This window comes from Gekko japonicus, unplaced genomic scaffold (genome assembly GCF_001447785.1).
Source record: "Gekko japonicus isolate JY-2015 unplaced genomic scaffold, Gekko_japonicus_V1.1 scaffold261, whole genome shotgun sequence".
Lineage (NCBI taxonomy): Eukaryota > Metazoa > Chordata > Lepidosauria > Squamata > Gekkonidae > Gekko > Gekko japonicus.
Window position 1 is genome coordinate 536565 of NW_015172558.1, and position 19490 is coordinate 556054.

The 19490-nt window shown below is 43.9% G+C and overlaps 1 protein-coding gene across 2 annotated transcripts in view; it reads right to left on the reverse strand.

Moving 5' to 3' along the window:
* Positions 1-363: 363 nt before the first annotated feature.
* Positions 364-19490, reverse strand: part of PSME4 (proteasome activator subunit 4) — a 116438-nt gene continuing 97311 nt past the window's right edge. For both annotated transcript variants that reach the window (XM_015421218.1, XM_015421219.1), the window contains 5 exons: positions 12902-13057; positions 7639-7801; positions 4974-5107; positions 2420-2558; positions 364-1383 (listed from right to left, as the gene is read on the reverse strand). In XM_015421218.1, coding sequence (XP_015276704.1) covers positions 2424-2558; positions 4974-5107; positions 7639-7801; positions 12902-13057 — 588 coding nt within the window. In that variant the 3' untranslated portion in view covers positions 364-1383; positions 2420-2423. The remainder of the gene's footprint in view (positions 1384-2419; positions 2559-4973; positions 5108-7638; positions 7802-12901; positions 13058-19490) is intronic.

The following is a 19490-nucleotide window of genomic DNA, read 5'->3' on the forward strand; positions in this document are numbered from 1 at the left end:
GGGGCATGCACAAAGGTAACATTTTAAAAAATCAACAGACTCACTAATAAGAAAAAAATCAAAGTCAAGCCAAAACCTAAAAAGTTACCTCATTGGAGGGGGGAGGGATCTTAAAAAAACAGAAGAAATTGGCATTTGAATCAGATACAAAAAGCTGAAAGCACTATATTAACACTTAGAAATGTGATTCTTTACAAGTTAATCTCACAATGGAATTATGCAAAATTTCTGCAAACTGTACAGTGCTTCGCCAGTGCAGTGCCTCTACAATTTATACAGTCTTTTACATCTATGTAACACGTATGGAACATGTCAAATAGCCAGCTGATAGCCACCAGAGTTATATAGGGGAATTGGGGGTCGAGAGCGGGGGGGGGAGAGAAACATACAGTACTTCCATTTTTATGCCAGTTATTTGTTCCATGGTGGAGAGGCGGAGCAAATGGGTAGATATGGGACTAGCAAACGAGGACAATTTATTTTAAAAGTGTTTGCCCACTCACTATTAACATATGTACATTCTTTTCAGTTTATTAAATAAAAGAACAGCTGAGAACCAAGCATCACTATTATCCATTGGCTCTGTTGAACTGAAAAGGTCTTCACAGAGCATAGCAAGGTATACACCTGCATAGATAGGCAAAATTGTAAAAGATTCAGTACCTAGGTGAAGGCTCTTATTTAAAATCCAATATACAATACACCTCTTCTGTACTGTATAGGTCTGTTTTAATAGCAGAACATTAAGGGACGTGCTCAGAAAATAAGACTTTTGAAAAAGGAGGCCAGATCAAAGTTATGCATAGCCCAGGATTAAATGGGAGTGAGAAAGTAGGCCAGAAATCTAGTTTCTTTGAGGGGGGACATTTCTGGCTTACCTTTACCATTAAATTGCCTTCAGTTCATCAATATCTGGCATTTGCAAGTAGATCACAGGAGTTGAGCCACCGAAAATTTTTAATGCTAAATGTTCAGACCAATGGGTTGTAGCATTCAAAAGTCCATTTGTAATGCATGAAACAAGGTGTCGAGTATATAAAAGAGGAAGAGAAAAAGTGGCCATTAGCCACTATACAAAAAGGAGAGAGAAGTTAGGACTTCTACTAACGCAAGGCATTTGCATGAAGATATGAAAAAATGTCATGATCAAACAACAGGGACGTCACAGCCCCCTGCAGTCTCCCTCCCCAGTGCAGCAGAAATTCTTGGTTAACAGGTGCCTTTCTATAGGGACTCGCCATATCCTTTCCAAAGCAAAACAAAACAACAACATCCTTAAGCCTCAGTTTACCAGATCTAAAAGGGTTCTACAGACAATAAATTAGTTTTGATTTTCCTTTATTTTTTCAGAAATGGGAGTAGGCCCCTCGTTTTTCTAAGAACCTGAAAGGGGAAAAAAAAACACACAGGTGAAAAAGATAGAATCTCTGATTTTATGTTCAGCAAACACAAAGACAGGTTATCACCAGGAGCTGGCTTGCTCATCTCCCTCCCTCCCAACCAACCACTATGGAAGATGACCAGAGCCACTGACAAAAAGGACAGAGCCCAACCAGTGAGTCCTTTAACCCTCTTCTCAAGAAGCTGCTCCAACTGACACAGACTTCCTTGCTAGGAATGACAGGAAAGAGGATGGCAAGTATTTTTAGCACTTTCCAGCCTGTGCTGCTTGTAGGAACAAGCTAGTGACAAGGAGTTCGCTCTTCTACTTCCAGGATTCTGATCAGAGGGAGGCTGACTTAATACAGTCACTCATTAAGAGTGAAATACATTAACTCAATGTTTACTCCATCCTAAAATGTCACTACTTATCCTCACAACAACCTTGTAAGGTAGGTTAGGAAGACACTAATGGGCACAAGACCACTCAGTGAGATGTACAGCAGACTGGATATTTGAACCTGGGTCGCTCCTGTCCTAGTTCGATCCCTTAACCATCGCGCTACACCAGCTCTCCTGCCTTCCTCATTGCTGCTCCTCACTGTCAGGCTGCTGCCTATCTATATAGATCTGTAGATCAAGGATACCAAGCAGTATTATTCTTAGAAGAAATAAACATGACAAGAACCCTTAATCGGTTCTATTTGAGCTTGGTTGTGCCCTCTCTTTAGGTTGAACAAATCCATAATACTAGCTTTCAACTGTCTTAGGATGAAGGACTGCTGAAAGCTAGCATTAGGGAGATCTGTATCTCGGTTTCCTTTGATACCCAAATCAATAAGCACGTCAACTGCATTTTATGATTTGTCCTGTCTATCAATTTTAACATTTCTAGGTGTTTGGTTTTTTAAAAACTGAAGAGTTTTCCGTAGGAGGGAAGGAAAACATTTGTCCTTATAATTTGAAGTTCAGGTTTCTGCTATACCCAGCTGGGTACCTTTATCAGCCCAAGGTTCCAGATTGCACAACACTATCTCACCTTCTTATGCATAATAGCAAGGTGATACCAAGAGGTCAGTAAGGACGAGCAGCTGGTCATCAGTGAACTGTTGTTTGTGCTCCTGCCAATTGTCATGGTGGGTCCTCCTGAAGTTGGACAGTGTTTTCTTTACTGTCATCTATGAGGCAAGCACACAGATCTAGAAAGAGCGTTTAAAACAATCATCCCGCACTGGGGTAAGAGTGCAGGCAAGGATTTTCATAGGACATGACTGTAATGCTGTTATTCTGTGCCAACCCCTGCCCCCAGGGAATCAGCCGAGGATTCATTATCTTAAAACACACACACATTTCTAAACACTTTGAGACTGCATGTTGACAATTCAAACCCATCAAATGAGAATATTCCTTCAAAAATGTCCAGGGTTTAAAAATACATGTTATTTTCCAGTACCTGAAAATGATTTCTAAATACTTTGGTTTATATACAGCTTCCATTGATGTTATCTTACATGTGGTAAGGAATATTACCGTATTTCCGAGCAAGAAAAAATGATCCCTAAAACCAGTTCATCCTCTAAGAACAACAGGCTATTTAATCAGTTAAAACATGTGTAAGGCCACCACTCACAAACAGACCAATGATGATGAGACACAGACAGACAGACAGCTAACCGGCAGCAAAGACAGAAAAAGCAGGCAAATAGTATTTGGCCCTAAAACTTGCAGGGCCCAGAGCAAGGGAGAGGAAGAGTTCCTGTATGGCAGCCAAGACTTGATTATGTCTTGGTCCCTGGCAGGAAAAAAAACAGCCTAATAACCTTTTGTTCTGCAAGATACAGTAAGGTACATTCAGAAGTACTGCTGCGCATCTGTGCATATCCCTCATCTTGGATGAATGGAACCTGAAATAAGCATGATTGTAGAGCTACCACAAGAGCATCAACCAGTGGGACCTTTAGGTCTTCCACAGAGGGCACAGAACTCTGGGAAGGCATAGAATTTTGTGGCTATGGCTGTTAGGGACTTGCCGCCGCCAGGAATCACCCATTCAGCTTTAATTACGTCAGTCAAAAGTGTCTGGGAAGGGACACACTGAAGACCCCTTAGCTGGTCTTTTGAAGCCTCTCCCATCCAGCTTGACTGACACCGAGGATTTAGGGACCTCTGTAGTTTCTACCTGATAATTTAGCATCCGGATCACTTTTTGTAGTAATCGCTGAAAATGTTCTCATTGGAAAAGTCTAGCTGAATTTTCCTGTAGAGTTGTCTCCTCTCCTGACCATTCTCACTCCTCTTTGTCTGAGCTTACACAGGTAGAGCCCTTTGCTAAGGGAGATCCACCAACTCTGAGACTGACCCTGGATGATGCCTGCACCCTTCTCTATGGCCAGTCCTTTCACTGCTTCCAAGGGTAGGCCTGGTCTCTGCAGCGTCTGGAAACAGAGAACCTTCATAATCCGAAGGCCCCGAAGGCTGGTCTGAGGTGCACTTCATTCTGGTGGTCCCTCTCAACTGCTTTCTTGGTGGTGGAGATCCCAAGGAGTATCTGGTAGTTAATGGGAATGGGTACCTCTCTTGGAATGAGGTCTTTTGCACTCTCTACCTTCTCGGAGTGCTGCTGAAGTGTGGCTGGGGGCTGCCATAGGCCAAGTAGGGACTGGAAATTCCAATGTCTGAGGGCCTGATTGACTCCCTTTGCTGAAGTAAAAAAGGGCTGTGAAAAGGCCCAGGGATGCCTCTAGGCTTGTAACATCCAGTCTGGTGAAGGGCTGAAAATTATGGAGAAAAATGGCACTGTTACCATGTTTGGACCTGCCTGATTTCTTCCCAAAGGAACATATAGCACTGATGGAGAGGGTCCAGGCTGCTCCATGCGTTCGTGCAATCTGCCCCAAGGTGTTGAGTCGGGATGACAACTCAAAAACTGGCCGCCATTCCGATAGTGCGGGGTGTGTGTGTGTTTCTCTCACCTTTGGAGCCTTCCAGCACACTCCCTGCCTGCTCGGAAGCCTCCAGGTCACAAGGGAGAGAGCCATCCAGTATCAACGTTGCTGGGCCAGCCAGAGCCTCCAAGCTTCTTCCCAGGGTCTCAGACACCGGGCATGAAGAAGCTAGAGTGAGACCTGAAGCTTCGAATCTCTCAGGCCTTGCAACTGCGCGAGTTGTGTTGGGTAGGTTCTGCTGTAGCCAATCTCCAGAGCCCAAAGCTTTGGGCAGGAGGGTCCTCTCCCTTACGGACTCTTTTTTCTTTTTAATTGCAGTCAAAGTTGCCTTCTTTGCCCCTAACAGAGCCACAGACATTTCTTCCTCCATGAGTAAATGGTAAGATCAACAAGTCTTTTGCCTGCCACAGAAAAAAACTACAAAGCTAGGCTCAAGTGTCCTGCTGGAGCTGGAGGGCTATTCAGACTGGAGGGCCAGCCTTGATCCAATCCAGTAGAGATTTGCAAAAATTTGCATAGCCCTGCCTGGTGCTAGAGGAGGCATGACCTAACCCAACTTGGATGACTTCCCCCACTGAAGGAGAACTATATTTTGACCATTACTAGACATACTAGAATGGAATAAAGCAACCAAGAGATGATGCTTACTTCAATAGGCTGAGGATCATTCAGGTGTGCACTAAGATCCATCAAAAGTTGAGGCATCCACGTGGGTACATCATAGGGACTGGAGAGAATGCACGCACTAAGTCCAAGAACACCAGCATGGCGCTTAACTAAGTCTGCAAAAAAACCACACAAAGCATTGTGTTCTGTGTTGAAGAATGTTGCTTTCCAGTTGCTGACAATATTGTCCAGGAACAGCACAGATATATCCCTTTGACTGCATTAATATAGCAACCATCTTTTCAGAAAACTATGCAATACTACAGCTACTGCTATGAAGGACTGCTTTAGGCCTTCTCAACAATCCAAATGGTTTTCTTAAAGAATTTTGTGATTTCTATATTTAAAAAGCTATAATTTCACCAATAATTCCCCCTCCAAAAATACAATTACAAATTAATTTTTGGAATGCATTAAAATTATCATAGAAGCCACAGGAAGGAACATAGCATCAGCTGGACTGGGAATGACGGTTTATTTTAGGAAGCTGGCAATGGGCTTCCCTAGACAAAGGATTCTATTTAAAAAGTGCAGCACTGTTGAAGAAAGTGGGTATCCCCTTGCAGCCATCTACTTTGTTCAAAATGGAGTAGGCCCTCACCAGCTGCAGGAAGGTATATATGAGATGAGGTTTCACAAAGCTTGGCTTAGGACATACCTTCCAGTTCTTAGCAGAAGGGAAGGAAAGGGAATCTAAAATGCCTGGAATGCTCCTGTGCTTCCAAAGCTGGGGACAAATAGGAGGCAGAAAGCAAAGCATGATACTGGTGATGAACACGACTGAATGTGCAATGAAAATGAGCTGTGCTCAAAGAACTTCAAGTCTGCTGGCACAACTAAGAACTGGTACGAATGCACACAGCTTGCTAACCAAGATCTCATGAACGTTTTGGTATGCTGCTCCTAAGATTGGCACTTGGCTATCATTCAGCAACTGGGTATTAGGCGATGGGTGTCATGTTAGCTAGCAGGAAGCTGAGTCTACTGGCAGCTCCCAGGTATCCATGATGCCCAGACCCTTGAGCAGCAGTAACATGTTCCCTCCCCAATGATCGGAGATAAACTCGACTACCTTGTTCTCTTGCCCCACTACTCCTGACCTTTGGGATGCAATGAGGTAGGGGAAAAGAGTAACGGGATAAATGAAATGAGTAAGGGGGTATCTTCTCACAGTTGCCTTACATGCAAGGAAATTCTTTTCAGTGTAAGAAGTCCTTTAAAATTTGTACTTAATTTTCCCAAGCACATGGATCAATCATGTGGAGAGCACAAATTGCTTAAGATGAACAAGCAATTTAAAGATTTAGTAATGGAAATTGGGTCCCTGGAGACAATGCAGAATGGCACCTTCAGCTACAGCAATCAATTATTTATACAACTGTTTTGCCAGGGTTTTGTGACAGACTACCCTGGTTTAGTGTGGGAAGAGGAGTCTTCCACACAGGAGGACAGCCTGTCTCCAAGCCCAGCCTTGGCAGACCTCCCTGTGAGTCTGGTGTCTCATGGCTTCTCCAAAGGGACCCTGAGTTAGCACCAGTGCCGCCCTCTGAGCCAGCAGAGCACTCAAGCCAGGACTCGCCCACTGCCAGACCCCGGACAGACTCCTGAAGGACCGCAGGAGCAGAGATAGCAAGGGCTGAGGCTTGGACCAGGTGGAGAACTGCCCACTTGGCAGCCTGAGGCCTCCCCTCTGGCTGAGGGAATGCCAGGGGAAACCAATGTCATTGCAGGATCTGCCCCCCCACTACTCCTCATGAGTAAAGGGGGGGGGCTCAGCTTGTGGAGAAGAGTGTGATGTGGGACCAGCCTCACCTGCAGGGAAATGCCGTATATGAGGCTGCAGTGAAGATAGAGCCATTGTGGGATCAGTGTGTCTGCAGCCTTGCTGACGACCCTGACCTGCTTGAGATTGATGCATGGAACCTTGTTACCTGACCCTTGGACTACTTTTGGACCCTGCCTTTAGAACATGTGCTTTGACCCTGGACTGAGACCTTGGATTTACAGCCCTTGCTGGATGGCCCTGTGGTGGCTGGGACTTGCCCCCCGCCCCCACCTGGTGGTCAGGACAGGTTTGCAGGTCTGTTGCCAGCTGAAAGTTTTCTCTTGTCTGGGATCAATCCAACTATAGAATCCTTCTTGCTGGACAGTGAAAATCCTGCTCAGAACATGAACACATGAAGCTGTCATCCAGCAAATCAGACAAATTAAGTACAAATTGCTGGTCCCCCAAGCTTCATATTTTCTATTCTGAGTCACGACAGCTCTATACAGCCTCAAAGAAAGGCCTTTCTCGACATCTGCTATCCAGGATCCTTTTAGCTGGAGGTGCCTGTGACCTTCTGCATACAAAGCATGATGAGCCTTATCACTAAATAACAACTCCCCACACACAGTTCAAGAACACAGCACCAAGTTCTTTGCATATGTACTGGCCGATATGTACTGGTGTGATCTACAGACTCTCCACGAGTTATCAGACCCAAATACAACATCCTCTCTTTCCACTGCTCTCGTCTGGACCCTTGTCAGAAATGGGGAATGGCTCTGGACATGTGCTTTACTGTCAAGGTTAAGGCAAAGATGGTTCTAGTATATCTGAGATGTTCTGCTACACGTATACTTTCCTGAAGGAGGCCCACCTTACCTGCAGAGGGAATAGTATCCACTACAGTGCTGAGGTCTTGCTTTCTCTTCTTTGGAAGTCTCCTCTTGCAGAGCTCCTCAAAGTGAGTCTGCATGGGGTCATCCATCACCAGAAAATGGCACTGTAGTAGGCCACTTAATGTAGTGGCAGCCATCTCTCTTACCTAGGATTGAACATGGAACATCAATTACTGCAGTGAGCGTTCCCAGCACACAAGACAACATTTCCACCCCTGCTGTCCTTCAGGACACCTCAGGACTCACGCTGCCGTAACGCAGCTCAGAAAAGCCTGTTAAGTTTTATTACTGTTTGGTGTGTAGCAAAAAGACACTACCAGGTAACACTGATAAAGTTCTCTGAACACTAAGATCTTGTATTGCTACATTAACCTAAGTTCGATGAGCTGTGGTAACAAGCAACATAATTTAAAGCTTCTACCTTATGAAGCTGTTGGAACAGAGCCCTTCACAGGCCACTCTGGCTGTTAAGCTCAAGGCAATTTAGTAATAACCAATATGTAGTTCCAAGTATCATGGATATTGATCAAAATAAGTGGTTTAACAGACTGTGATCCAGTTCCTCTCCTGCTCTCTCAGTTACATAAATGTCCCCTCAGAGCTCTGTTATTTTCTTTTTTTGTATTTTTGCATTTGTGTGTGTGCCTGTGCCTGGAAGTCATGGCGACTTCTGGCAACTCCTACTGGGGCACAGAGGGCATTTAGAGAAGTGGCTTAATAGCCTGCCTCTGGCCTCTCAGGCCTTGTTATTCTCTGGAGGTTTCCCATCCAAATACTTGCCAGGGTTGGCCCTCATTAGCTTCTGAGATCTGACAAGATCAGGCTTGCCTGGGCTATTCAGGTCAGGGCATAGCTCTGTTATTTCCAAAACATTTGTCATCGAAACAAGCAAATCTTTGAACAGAGGAAGTGTGATCAAAGCCCACAGGTGTTGACCTTACCAAAAGATATCATACAGATTTGCTAGCAAACATAAATAATATCAAACAGTATGAAATAATGGCTTCACAGGCTTAATTTGCCTTTCACTAAGTTTCACTCATGACCTGCATCAAGTGCTCCACCATATCACAAAGCAGCTTGCAACCACAGGCAAAAGGGAAGCTTGACACACAAGACCCTGGGACTTTTCAAACAAAACAGGAAGGATGGTCATCTGCTCAGTTTCAAATTAAATGTAGCTAGTAATGAGCTGCGGTGGCTCAAGTGGTTAAGACGCTGAACTGCAGGCTGTGGAAGGTCGGTAGTTCAGCAGTTTGAGACCCGGGTGCCGCAAGACGGGGTGAGCTCCCATCTCTAGTTCCAGCTCCTGCCAACCTAGCAGTTCGAAAGCAAGAAATTGCAAGTAGATAAATAGGTACCACTTCGGTGGGAAGGTAACAGCGTTCCGTGCGCCTTGGTGTTTAGTCATGCCGGCCACATGACCACAGAAACATAATCGGACAGTGCTGGCTCTTCGGCTTTGAAACGGAGATGAGCACTGCAACCCTAGAGTCGGATTCGACTGGCTTTCGAGGAAGGAAAACCTTTACCTTTAGTAATCATATTATGACAAAATACAAAAAATGCAGGTAAAACAATGCTGGGAAAACACAAACATCCAAGTAAATACAGATAGTCTGAATGATCAAGTTATTTAATTTTGACTAAGATAATATGTGTTTCTTAAATTCAAGGCTCTATCGTTGAAGGAATAGATCAGAAGTGTTTGTCTAAATATGAACAATGATTTGTGCAGGGCTAGTGGTAATATAAATAGAATGTGAGCCCAAAGGAATCCAGGCATTACCAAGATCAATGTCTCACTTCTGGCTCCCCAGACAGTGCTAAGTGGTAAGATTCTGGAATGCATCAAACCAGATTAACACTGGTGCTCTTTGGAGTTAATTATTTCCTAAGATCTTTGATTGCAACATTATGTTTTTTGTGCTATCCAATGGTTATGTCTGTTCTGCACGCAAAAGAAAGTAAATATTAGTGAATTTTGTCCTTCAAATCTAGCTACAAACTAATTAAATGCCAATGCAATACCAAACAAACCTGAAGTACTGATGTACTTGCCTGAGAGAGGGAAAACACCCATCTGAGTTTCCTGAATTACCAAAGGTCAATCTAAATACTAGAATATGTTGACTACTGGAGGCAACTGTGACAAAAAGGTGTCAATACTAAAAGTTATCATCAGTATGACACATCAAAATCTGAACTGTACAACAGAAGTAGCCATTACAAAAAGCCCTGAAGCAAGATTGGCTCTTTCCCTTAATACCTCTATCTTCTCAATAGATGTCTTCACCCTGCCCTAGTTTGCCTGGGAGGAGTTTCCTTCTCTGCTTTGGGAACTGAAAGAAACAGCTAAGAGCTATATAAATACAGTGAAAACCAAAAATGGTCTGAACCAGTGAAAGGCTCATACTAAACAAATATGCCTCCACCTATCTCTAGGGTAAAGGAAAACCCCAACAGAGAGCTTTCTAATAGTTAAGAATCCAACACACTACCAGGCTTTTCAAAAGCTGCCAGCCATTGGGACTGAGATGGCCAAAAAAAGAGAGCAAACTCAGCAAGAGCTTGAAGAGGTGGATGCCAACACCAAGCTTAAAAAATAAATGCAGGTGATGGAGGAAAAAAGATCAGCTGATGAGTCTCATTTGTTACAGCTGCAAATGGAAAGGGCAAGCTACACCCTTAGATTTCAAGGGATCCCCGAAGAGACGGGAGAAAATTTGAAACAGATTATGTGTGACTCTTTAAGCCCTGTGGCAGATATTAAAGCGGATACTTTACAAAGCGAAATAGATTGGATCTTTAGGTTGTATTCTGAATTTACAAGAAAGAATAATCTGCCCGGGGAAGTGATGGTGAGGTTCTCCAGACGACAAGTACAAGATCAAATACTCAAAGCGACAAGTGGAGTTAACTTGAAAATCAAGGACAAAGAAATAAAAATTTTGAAGGACATTCCATTTGAAATAAGAAAGAAATTTAGAGACTTGTCTTTATTTTTACAGAAAAACAACATCCCCTACAGATGGATCATGCCCAAAGGCATAATATTCAAGTTCAAAGATAACAAGTAAAGAATTGACTCTGTTGAAAAGGCACATGAGTTTCTACAGCATCATAATCAGCCAGCAGAAGGAGGAGAGGAGGAAGGCAACAGCATCAAGGGAAGTGAAGAAGGAGGAGCAGTGACATCTTCTGATGAGAACTCAGATTCTAACCTTGGGGCGGCAGCCCCAAAAACAAGTTATCATTTGAGAAAGAAAAAGGACAAAAAATGAGTTATCACAGTCCTTAGCATCCGTTCTAACATTTGTTAATCATTTCTTATATTGCTTTTTAAGAAGTCAGATATGTTGGTGTTTTTATCTCTAATATGTATGAAGGTTATACTTGTTGACCACATCCAATGAACTTTAATCGAACTTCAAGCTAAAAGCTAATTTTATAAGCATTATATATGACCACCATCTTTTGGGTTTTTAGTGGTTTTTCTTTACTTTCACCCATAGTTTGTAGATTCCCTTCCTAATTTTGTTGTAGTTTATAGAAAATGCAATAAAAAATCCCCTACGGGGGGCCAAATAATAAAAAAAAGTAACCAGCCATTGGCATATTTGCCAAGCAGCCTATACTGTTGTACATAACCATAAAACAGAATATCTGCCTCTGGAGTACAAGCACCAAGCAAGGCTCTGCATCTAACCCAGCCCACTGGGGCAAATTATATCCTTGAACATAACATCCTGAGTTTCCACCAAACTGATCAGATAGCAGCAAGAGCTGTTAGAACTAACAAAGGAAGTTAGCAGGTTCTGAAGACCAACATCCTCTCTCCTTTCTGTAGCATACTGCTCACATGTGGGATAAACCTCTATTAAATAGCTGTACAGAGTGTGCAGAAAGGGTGCCTGCCAGGCTCATTCATTAGTGTTTCATGCCTTATGAGCTAAGCTGCTAAATGGAAGGTGAAGTGCTAATGAACTTCGGGATGGGGAGACATCTTGGCAGGGGGAGTGAGCAAACTCCCTGGGGAATGGCTTTCATTTACATTCCATTCATAGTGTGCTAAAATCCATTTCAATATTGCCAGATTAACAGCTTGATTAAATGGCAGAACTTTATAGCAAGGACAACCGAGCAACCACATCCTTTATACATTGCAGGCATTGGTAAAGAGATCACAGGACCTTCTCCAAGAATTCTAAAGGTACTTCTACTGATGCTGTAAGCTACAGAACATCTGCTGTACTGCCCTGGCCTTTCTCACTCTCTGCTTCTCCCCATACTGGGCACATTCTGCCTAATGATGAGTCTATGTCCAGAGAAAATAACTAGAAGGCAGCACCAACGTGACTATACTCATTTACCGACAGAAGGAAAACCAAGATTACAGTCACTGCCACGGCAGAGTTCCCATGACAACATGGTCATGAGCTTACATACCGAGCAAGCACTTGGTCAATGTGAGCTGCCATCTTGCAGGGAGCTACTATTCCCTCTTAGATTTACAGTTTTGTTCTATAAATTAGTCCTGCAAATCTGCATTAGGTTTAAAGAGGAACAGCAAACAGGTTGTTATTTGTTTGTCTCTTAAGATCACTGGACAAACACTTTAGAAACAAGGGTAAAAGGATGCTAGACCCAGTGTTCCTGGAAACCTAATACTATAACATGAAATGAGGGCTACAAGTATTAAGGCATAAGTTTTATGGCAAAGATGCAGTTACTTAACCTACCTTTAAAATGGTTTTAAAACTTTCCTGATAGCTGACTGTTGAACAAAATAGGATTTTCAGTTTTGAAGGGAAAAGGAAGTTTCAAAAAGCCTTTCAAACACCAACTGTGAAGCAGCCTTGCTAACTTATCACTCAATTATTATGCTTCTATTGACTGGTATTTTGATCACACATAACGCTTTACCTGCAATATGCACTTTATGTAACCTGATGATAGTGAAGGTCAGAGAGTGGTTAATAGATTTATGTTTCTTAATATATACAAATCCAACATAATGGCAGTGCAGAAAACTACTCAACAGAAGATGTTAAAGAGACAAAAAGAGCCTGTTCCAACCAATGTCCAGCACTTTTAACTCACATTGATTGAGTTCAATAGGGAAAGTTTAATCATATGCTTAACTCTCCTATTGAAATTCAAGGGGACTATGAAGTTCCACATGCAATCTACAAGGATGGATCTTGCCCATGTGTCAAGAGATACAAGCACTGATACTTGCTTACCTCAAGCTGTTCATCTTCTAGTAGCTTTATAACAAGCCATCGGATATCATTTACTGCTTCTTCATTGTTTAGGAAGATAAAAAGATTATAAAATACCATGGTCTGGAGGTAGGTTAGCACTGTGTACTTAGCATGCCAGGAACTACTCCTTGATGTCTGCAAAAATATCCAACACAAAACAGCAGTAATCAGAATACTAAAAACACACACACAAAAAAAAACCCCAAGAGGAATCTTAAGAGAGCAAGGGAGAATATTTCACTAGTTGCACTCAGATACAGTAACAAATCATAATTAGTCACCCTAGTGAGCTGGACCTTGACTAAAATGGGATGTGTTCTAAACAGGGGAGGACATGAGCACACTAAACCAACTGTGGGTTGTGCTGATGCAAACAGACCTCTGCTTAGTTAAAGTTCGGCATGACATTTGAATGCAGCCTCTTTTAATCTATGAACACCAATGGAAAAAACATTAATTTTGGAGGAGGAAAATGATCTCCCTGTTTTGGAAGATTCTGACCAAAGATCTGCCACCATAAGGCTTGTTCTCTTGCTCTAGCTAATCCCTTCACCTCTTCTGCTCCCACAACAGCTTAGCTCCTAAGAAATTCTAACAAAAAGATACCATTTCCCAAGATCCTTGGGGAAGTCAGTAAGGCAAAGGACTGTCAGAACTTTGGAGCAACCACCAGAAGGCCTCTTTCTACATAGATTCCATAGAATCATAGAGCTGGAAGGGACCTCTGGGGCCATCTAGTCCAACCCCCTGCACAAGACAGGAAATTCACAAATACCCCCCACACCCCCAGTGACCCCTGTTCCATGCCCAGATGACAGAAAACCTCCAGGACTAGCCTGGAGAAAAATTGCTTGCTGACACCAAAGTGGCAATCAGCATTTCCCTGGGCATGTAAGAAAGGGCCACAAGAACTAAAAACTGAGGCAACCCTTCCTGCCCTCCCTCTCATGATTTGCCTAAGTTCACACAATCAGCATTGCTGTCAGATGGCCATCTAGCCTCTGTTTGAAAGCCTCCACAGAAGGAGAGCCCACCACCTCCCGAGGAAGCCTGTTCCACTGAGGAAGTGCTCTGTCAGGAAGTTCTTCCTAATGTTTAGCCAAAAACTCTTCTGATTTAATTTCAACCCATTGTTTCTGGTCCAAACTTCTGGGACAACAGAAAACAACTCTGTACCATCCTTTAGATGACAGCCCTTCAAGTACTTGAAGATGGTTATCATATCACCTCTCAGTTGTCGCCTCTCCAGGCTAAACATGCCCAGCTCCTTTCCTCATAGGACTTGGTCTCCAGACCCCTCACCATCTTCATTGCCCTTCTCTGGACACATTCCAGCTTGTCTATCCTTCTTAAATTGTGATGCCCAAAACTGAACACAATACTCTAGGTGAGGTCTAACCAGAGCAGAGTAAAGCGATACCATAACTTCATGTGATCTGGACACTATACTTCTGGTGATACAACCCAAAATCACATTTGCCTTTTTAGCTACTGCATCACACTGCTGACTCATGTTCAGTGAATGGTCTATTAAGACCCCTAGATCCATTTCACACATACTACTGCCAAGGCAAGTCTCCGCATCCTATAATTATGCATTTGATTTTTCCTACCTAAATGCAGAACTTTACATTTATTCCCACTGAAATTCATTTTGTTTTAGTCCAGTTTTCCAGCCTGTCAAGATCATCCTCTATCCTGACTCTGTCTTCAACCCCTCCCAATTTTGTATCATCTGCAAATTTAATAAGCATTCCTTCTATTCCTTCAACCAAATCATTTATAAAGATGTTGAACAAAACAGGTCCCAGGACAGATCCTTGATGCACTCCACTTGTCATTCCTCTCCAAGAGGATGAGGAACCATTCACAAGCACTCTTTGGGTGCGATCTGTCAACCAGTTACAGATCCACCTAACAGTCATAGGATCCAAACCACATTTTACCAATTTGCCAACAAGAATATTATGTGAAACTTTATCAAAAGCCTTACTGAAATAGAGATAAACTATGTTTACAGCACTCCCCTGATCGAACAAGGTAGTAACTTCCTCGAAAAAAGAGATAAGGTTAGTCTGACATGACTTGTTCTTGAGAAACCCATGCTGGCTCTTAGTAATCACAGCTGTCCTTTCTAAATGCTCAAGGACTATCTGTTGATGATTTGTTCTAAAACTTTCCCAGGTATAGATGTCAAGCTGACAGGTCAGTAGTTACCTGGATCCTCTTTTTTCCCCTTCTTGAAGATGGAGACAACATTTGCCTGCCTCCAATCTTCTGGCACCTCACCTGTTTCCCAAGAATTCTCAAAAATAATGGATAGCGGTGCAGAAATTACATATGCAAGTTCTTTTAGTACCCTTGGATGCAGGTCATCCGGCCCCAAGGACTTTGTTTCACTTAAAGAAACTAGGTGTTTATGTACTACCCCTATGCTTGTTTCACTTAAAGTAACTAGGTGTTTATGTACTACCCCTATGCCGATCCTAGGCTGCAACTCCCTTCCCTCATCATGTGTTCTGTTTTTGCCATATTGAGCACCGTTTCCCTCACAAAAGCAGACTGAGGAAAAGTAGGAATTGAACAGTTCTGCACTCTCTTCATCACCTGTTAACAATTTCACTTTCCTGTCCCTGCAATGGGCCTACCATGTCCTTGCTCTTTTACTTACTTTGAACATAAGAAAATAAACCTTTTTGTTGTTTTTAGCATCTTTCGCTAGCCTAAGCTCATACTGAGCTTCAGCTTTCTGAACTCTCTCTTTACAAGCACTGGTTATTTGTTCATATTCATCCTTGGTTATAAGGCCCTCCTTTCACTTTCTAAATGAGTCTTTTTTATTTCTCAAATCTTTAAAAAGCTGTTTATGGAGCCACCTTGGCTTCTTCAGGCTCCTCCCATTTTTTCTTCTCACAGGAATCATTTGTGATCGTTACTTCATTATTTTGCTTTTAAGAAACTCCCATCTCTCTTGAACTCCCTTCTCCTTAAGTATTTCTGACCATGGGATTCTACCCAGCATAGCTTTTAAGTTTGTCAAAATCTGCTTTCCTGAAGTCTGATCTATATGTCTGACTACGTACAGCTTTTACCTCCCCCAAGATTGTAAATTCCAAAATTACATAATCACTACTACCCAGGGTGCCTACTACTTTCATATGGACACCTTCCTCTGTTTGGAGTGTTGATGGTATAATAAGTAGGGAGGCAGTTGGTCTCGACATCAAGATCCAGAGGAGAATAAGGAATTTCAGGCCTAATACTAAGTCAGTAAAGAAAGAAAATGGCATGCTGCCGTCTGGTCAGATTTAAGATATGCACCATTTTGCTTGCAGCCCCTTCATCAACTGCTCACACCTCAGGTGTCCATCGTTCTTTTAAGAGGTGTCAATATAAAGGTGGTGATCTACAGAGACAAGGCTGAAAGAAGGCTAAGATGCTGGAGTTCCTGGGTCAGGAAGCCTATTTAGTTTCCACTGCTCTGGTGTTCACAACAGAACTATTTTACATTCGCACACCAAATAATTTCATGTATATCCTAAGTGTTGGAATGGGCCAGGAGACTTGGGTGGTCTAATCCCCACTCATATGTGGGGTAGAAGCCAGAAGAAGCCGTGCCGACGAGCCGATCCAGAACGTCCCTCCACTGGGTGCTGTTAGGACAGTCCCCACCCCAGCATACATGTGGCCCTAGGTAAGTGTTGTGTTACTGTCGCCCCCCCGAGCCCCCGGGGGGGGGGGGGGGGGGGTTCGAGCGGGGTAGCAAGTTGAAAGTTAAATAAATAAATAATATGTGTACTATGTATGCATGAGAGAGGCTAGTGAATAAAACAGGTTGCTTACCTGTAACTGAGGATCTTCGAGTGGTCATCTGTGCATTCACACGTCTGGGATATAGTGTGTCTGTGCTGACTCGATTGGTATAATGGAAACCAAAAGGAATTTTTGCGCCCGCTCCCCAGTCACGTGCCGGGCTCCACTGCGCATGACCAACAATCCTGCCAGTTCCTTCTGACCACTGCCCTCAGTCTCCAAAGAAAGCAAGGAAGGACTGAAAGCAGAGGGGAAGGAGGGCGGGTGGTGTGAATACACAGATGACCACTCGAAGATCCTCAGTTACAGGTAAGCAACCTGTTTATCTTCTTCATGGTCTCTGTGCATCACACCTCTGGGAGACTGACAAGCAATGCCCACCTACCTGGAGGAGGGAGCTGAGGTCCTAAATCTGCGCCGCCTGCAACATCGCTTGTCCCACACTTGAACGCTGATAAAGACGAACATCGAGGGCATAATGCCTCACAAACGACGGACCTCGCAGGAAGGCTGTGGATACTGCCACTGCCCGGGTAGAGTGTGCCCATAGCGGACCCGAGAGCAACTTCTTGGCTAGCATATAGCACAACTTAATAGTCTCCACAATCCACTTGGATAGATGATGGGATGACAGCTTCTTCCCCTGAGAAAGTAGAGCATAAGAGACAAACAAGGCCAGAGATTTCCAAAAAGGCCTAGTTCGATTTAGGTAAAAGAGTAAAGCTCTTTTGACATCCAACAAATGAAAACAGCATTCTTCCTCCGTTGAAGGAGACGGAAAGAACACTCGAAGAACAATGTCTGCTTGCAGGTGAAACTCATTAACAACTTTCGGCAGGAAAGAAACATCTGCAGCCAATGTGACCCCATTATGATGAAAACGCAAATAAGGTGGGTCACAGCGGACTGCCGATAACTTGTCCATCCTCCTGGTGGAGGTAACCATGACTAAAAAGGCTGTCTTCCACGACAAAAGCTGTAGACTACAAGTAGCCATCAGTTCAAAAGGTTTGTCCATGAGCCTTGCAAGCACCATGGGTAGATCCCACGCTGGCGTGGGTCCACGTGATGGGGGGAAGAGGTGGGTCAGACCTTTAAGAAACTTCTTTGTCTGGGGGTGAGAGAAGACAGAGTGACCGTCAATCATCAGATGATTGGCCGAAATTGCGGCTAAATAGACCTTCAGCAAGGCACAACTGAGTCCTAGGTCTAAACAAGACAATAAGAACCCAAAGATTGCCATCAGGTCAGATGGTGGTGGTGGCAATCCCAATGAGGAAAGGTAAGACAAGAATTTCTTCCACTTCCCAGCATAAGAAACTCGTGTAGACGGTCTGCGACAATTCAATAAGACATGACCTATTCTGTCTCTGACCGATCGAAAAGGATCCTCCATATCGTGAGCTTGAGACGCTTCACATCATGATGCAGAATCCGACCCTTCTTTGCGAGGAGGAGGTCTGCAGCTGGGGGAAGGTGAACGAAGGAGCCCTTGGATAGGTGGAGTGGAGAACCAATATTGTTGGGGCCACCACGGTGTCACTAAGAGACAGCGTGGTTTCTCCTGCATTAACTTAACTAGTACTCTGGGTATTAGAGGAATCAGAGGAAAAGGGAACATGTGAAGACGTGACCATGGGACCAGAAGACCATCTCCCAGAGATAAGGGATCTATCCCCGCTCTGGAGCAGAACAGGCAACATTTTCTGTTGCTGCATGTTGCAAACATGTCCACCTCTGGATGGCTCCAAAGGTGAAAGATTGGGTGAACATAAATCCAATTGAGCTCCCACTTGTGCTCCACTGCCCCTCCTCTGCTCAAGAAGTCTGCTTAAACGTTCAGTGTTCCTGGCAGATGAGCGGCCCTTAGGAACGTCTTCCATGATTGACACTCGACCCATAGATTTATGGCTAGGCGACATAGCCCCGGGAGATCGTACCTCCCTGTCTGTTGATATAACACAGGGTTGTGGTGTTGTCTGTCAGAACTGTGACCACTTGTTCAGTCACTAGGTGTTGGAAAGACCTGAGTGCATACAGCACTGCCAGGAGTTCCAGGAAATTTATATGATTGTGTGCTATATGGGACTCCCATTGAGCTCCTAAACAAAGACCCTTGAGAAGTGCGCCCCATCCCCAGGGGGACGCATCTGTAGTCAGCGTGAGTGTTGACGTGGGTGGATGGATTGGGGCTCCTGCAAGGACAGTGATGGTGAACCTTTTAGAGACCGAGTGCCCAAACTGCAACCCAAAACCTATTTATTTATTGCAAAGTGCAAACACGGCAATTTAACGTGAATACTGAGGTTTTAGTTTAGAAAAAAACCACTCATACATTAACATAAGATGATCCAAACAAAGTAAGGAAAGCAATCCCAAATGCTTTCATTTACTTAAAATTATTTGGCAGAGAATTCCACACTTTAATGACGGTCTGGGCCTGGCTGGGGCGATGGCACGCGTGCCCACTGAGAGGTCCTTTTCGGTGGCGGGTCCTATCTGGTGGAATGAGCTCCCGGAAGAGATCAGGGCCCTGCGGGACCTGTTACAGTTCCGCAGGGCCTGCAAAACGGAGCTCTTCCGCCAGGCTTTTGAATAGGAGCCGCCGCCGCTACCACTACCATCAATGAGGGCCAGGATTGCAGCACCGCTGCTGGAGGCTGAGTGGCCAAGGTACATCAGGGGGCCACATCATCCTCCCTTTGCCCCAAGGGCAGGTGCAATATGGAGAGAGGTGTTTGTCACGGGGGATCCT